General features: G+C 32.2%; 1 protein-coding gene across 1 annotated transcript in view; it reads left to right on the top strand.

Annotated features, from left to right (window-relative positions):
• Positions 1-4,303, top strand: part of LOC103603892 (germ cell-less protein-like 1) — a gene marked incomplete at its 3' end in the record, with an annotated part of 32,628 nt that overhangs the window by 9,570 nt on the left and 18,755 nt on the right. The window contains exons 2-4 of the mRNA XM_008588466.1: positions 511-634; positions 2,470-2,566; positions 3,414-3,511. Coding sequence (XP_008586688.1) covers positions 511-634; positions 2,470-2,566; positions 3,414-3,511 — 319 coding nt within the window. The remainder of the gene's footprint in view (positions 1-510; positions 635-2,469; positions 2,567-3,413; positions 3,512-4,303) is intronic.

A 4,303-nucleotide genomic window follows, 5' to 3' on the forward strand; every position in this document is an offset into this window, starting at 1 on the left:
CCGGACACGGAAAAAGACAAAAGACAAAAAAAAAAAAAAATTACTTGGATAGGTGAAAATTTTAGCGTTGTTTTCCATTTTCTATTGCATAGCAATATTACTGTAATTACATTGAGATCCTCCATAGTGCTGGTTTCTAAATAAGGAAATAAGTAAAAACCACCATACTGACTTATACTAATTTATTGAACAGGTGATTAAATTAGTTCAAAAATCAAAAATTGCTGAAAGGTGAATAGTGAGAGGTCTCTCTCCCATGCTGCCCCCTCTTGTCCACTGTCATCCCTCCTGTGAATAGAAAACCCCAGAGATAACCACTATTATTAGTTTCTTATGTACACTTTCAGACATGAGCAAATTTGAATATATAATATCCCCATATCCTTTCATACAATGGATAAGTTGACTCTATTTAATAGAAATTGAACAAAAGGAGTATTTTGAAATATATGCAAAATCAGTAAAACATTCAATTTTATATACATGTAACTTTTGTATTTGTTTTAACAGGAAAAAATTAAAGAGTACATCCAAATATATTTATCAAACATTATTTTTGAATGGTGAAAATAGTGACATTAAGATTTGTGCTCTAGGAGAAGAGTGGAGCTTACACAAAATATATTTATGTCAAGTAAGTATTTTATTTTATTTGAGTAACCAGAATAGTCACTTAAAAAAACTCAGACTCTTTTAAGTCATGTTCTTTCTCATTGCATTTCGTGGTAATCTTTTCATGGACAGCAGTTGTTTAAATCCTCTCATCTGATAAAAAGTCTGTTTTATTAGGAAAATGATGAATATTGTTACTGAAAACTTAGTTTGGCCTAGAAAACCGACTTCAAGATTTTATTGTTATACTATCCTAGCATTACTTCTTTGTCATTAATTCAAAAAGATGCTTATTTTGGTGCCTTCTGTTGATGAAAGAGAAAAATTAAAGAAAAAATGTTTAGCATTAAAGTTAAGATTGCTAAATTTGTTTATTTTATATATGATTATTTAAATTGGATAAATTCATCTGAAATGTTCCTTTGTAGTTCAGGTTAAATGTGAGTAGAAAGTTCTTGACACTTACTCTTCCTTCCCTCCTGGGAAATCCAGTTAAATTAAAGACAAGACCAAGAAAATATATAGACTAAGTCATTTAGCCAGTATACCGATTCAGTTTCTGTGGTGAAAAATATTACTATCTACCACACCACTTTAAAAATTCAAAACTCTCAAAATAGACTAAAATGTTGCTCTGATGGCTCAATATTTTATTCATTTATTCTTTCATCAAATCTATGTGCTACACATTGTTCTAGGCATTGGGAATAAAACAATGAGTAGTTCTTCTCATATATAGCATATGTTTTTCCTCTCCTTACCATTTGAGAATGATGACTAGTAAGACAGTATAATATAAGATTTTTCAGTAAAAACATTTGAAAAAAGAATTTTTTTTCTCTAACATTTTAGTCATACTGTTTTTTATTTATTTTTGAAAAAGTTTGCTTTGGCGTGAAGTATATAGCCCAGAAAATATACCAAAATATTGGCCTTGAAGATATGGTCCATATCCTTCTTTTTAATCTCTGAAAGTGGTTGTGTGTATTTGAGGATGAGAATGCCTCTGTTAAAACTTTACCTTTCATGGAAACTGAATTGATCATAGTTCAGGCTATATGCATAAACCTGTTGAGGGCAGAAACAATGTCAATTTTGTTTACAGTTATAGTCAGAGTGCCTTCTACATACTAAGTACTCAGTAAAATTTTCTAAATCAATTAGTTAATGTCTGCTTTATTCCAAAGTAATTCTAATTATGAGGGATGCCATCTGGAGGGCAACTAAAGACTTCATTCTAGTATCTTTCCAACAATTTAGATCTATTCTGGAATTTTCTGATTAGGTAAAACTAAACTTTGTGTATTCCCTGTTTCTTTGGGGATTGTCTATTGGTGCTGACTTGGGAACAGTCTGGACTCATTATAGCCATAGAGGTACAGTAAGGATTCAACAATTGAAGGACTTTTAGTCTCCTCTCCTCCATAGTACATTAATTATTATGTATCCACTTAGTGCAGTTGTTATATGTTTGTGAGAGGTACTTAAATATGTGACATAGTTTGAATTTAGAACCTCGTTGAGAAGGAAAAAAGTATATGTAACATATTCAGAAATCGTTTTAGCTAAATAAAAAAATAAGCAGGTTTAAATAATAATATAGGAAGTAAGTTCGTATAGTAATATAGGAATTTGGTTTAGTTTTTGTAAAATAGTACTAAACTGAAAGTATATTTTGGTATACCTAATAGTGTCCTTATCTTAATTTCTTTTCTACTGCAGACATATTTGGGGATTCTTTTTCTCTTGAAATAATATAATGAATTTAGTTTTGATAGAACAGTGGCTTAAAGTTAGAAATAATTTGGAAGACACAGAAAGTACTAGGTAATATTGACTTTTTTTTTTTTTTTAAAGTCTGGCTACTTTTCTAGTATGTTCAGTGGTTCTTGGAAAGAATCCAGCATGAATACTATTGAACTGGAGATTCCTGACCAGAATATTGATGTAGAAGGTAACCACCATCATAATTACTGTTATGCAAAAGTCATAAAAACATAACAATTCTTTTGGAAGAAAATAAGTAAATATTTACATAGAAAATCTGTTGAATAATACTCATTGATTATTCCCTATGCAATTCATTGTTGTTTTAGAGCTATAAGAATCCTTAGCTGAGGAAGCTGATGCCCAGAGAATTTAAGGGACTTCTTTCGGATCTTCGAGCAGTTTAGTGAGCCCACATCAGACTGTAGCTCTCCTGCTTCCTATTCCAGTGTTCTTTCTGCTCCCCTCATTGATAGTCCGGGTGGAAGTACCCAGTGCCCACCACATAGGCAAAGAGAAAAGAATGTTTGTAAGGTGAACCATGTGGGACATTCATGAGAGCAGCAGTGGAGAGAAGGATGGACAGGCTTAGATAGATGTGGGGGCTGGGTGTGAGTGTGGCACAGACAATACCAGGAGATCTCCCACACTCCCCAGTGTCAAAGCACTGAAAACAGCAGGGTTAAGGTTATCATTGAGTCTGTGTACTTGTACTTAATGGCGGATCTACTCAGGAGTATCTTATAAAACTTCTTCCAAGGGTGTCTTAATTCTGACCAATAACTTATGTCAGGATTAGATGTAGAAGAATATCTCTAGATTTGGTAGAATAAACAGAAATTTACATTATTGTTGTTAACACCATCAATCATAACCATTACTACCATTTTAATTAGTGATATGTCTCTTATTTTTTTACGTGCATACCAGATTTAGACAAATGTCATTGTGTGTGAAGACAGTTGCTATTTTTGTAATACTCTTATAGATATAACTATTGTTATTTCATTCTACATGTGTACTTTTGCTTTCAGCACTACAGGTTGCATTTGGGTCACTGTATCGAGATGACGTCTTAATAAAGCCCAGTCGAGTTATTGCCATTTTGGCAGCAGCTTGTATGCTGCAGTTGGTAAGTATGCACATTATTGAAAGAATCACAGTGGTTTCTTTGTTTCAAAGTATCTACTTCAAGAACAAAAATACAGTGTGGCTTTTTTTACAATTTTTAAAATAAAAAAGAAATGTATAAATATGCCATTTGTTATAAATCATTTAAAATGCTTAAAAGCAATTTATTACAACTGAGGGGGTCATGCTATCTGTGTAAAATGAATGTAAGCTATTTCTGTCGATATTTTAGTATGGCTATAATGAGGAAAAAATTTACTTGTCTAAGTTAATTTACAGATTTCTATTCATTAATGATTTATCTTGACTATTAAGCAGATGGTTTATGATTACTAATTAATTTTAGTTCAAGGGTTCAAAAAAACATTGAGTGCCTACTATATAAACTTTTTCTTGAAATAATTGTGTGTAGATTATTTATACACATATATGTATTTTAATCTAACTTATAGAATGACAGATTTGTTCATTCAACAGAAGTGTACTGAGCAAGTGTCATAGTAGGCATAGAGATCCAAAGGTAAATAAAGATGTAGTCCCTACCTTCAAGGAGCTCAAAATGTAGTGTATCTGTGGAGGTGGGGAGGGAGGGTTGATATACAAAACAAAAGGTGAAGTAAGAGCTGTCCAATATCGTAGGTATGATAATAAACATCCTGTAGGATTTATTGGATGCGTAAAGTTTGTGGAGGTGGGGAGGGAGGGTTGATATACAAAACAAAAGGTGAAGTTAGAGCTGTCCAATATCGTAGGTATGATAATAAACATCCTGTAGGATTTATTGGATGCGTAA

Source organism: Galeopterus variegatus, unplaced genomic scaffold (assembly GCF_000696425.1).
Source record: "Galeopterus variegatus unplaced genomic scaffold, G_variegatus-3.0.2 Scaffold4853, whole genome shotgun sequence".
Taxonomy (NCBI): Eukaryota; Metazoa; Chordata; class Mammalia; order Dermoptera; family Cynocephalidae; genus Galeopterus; species Galeopterus variegatus.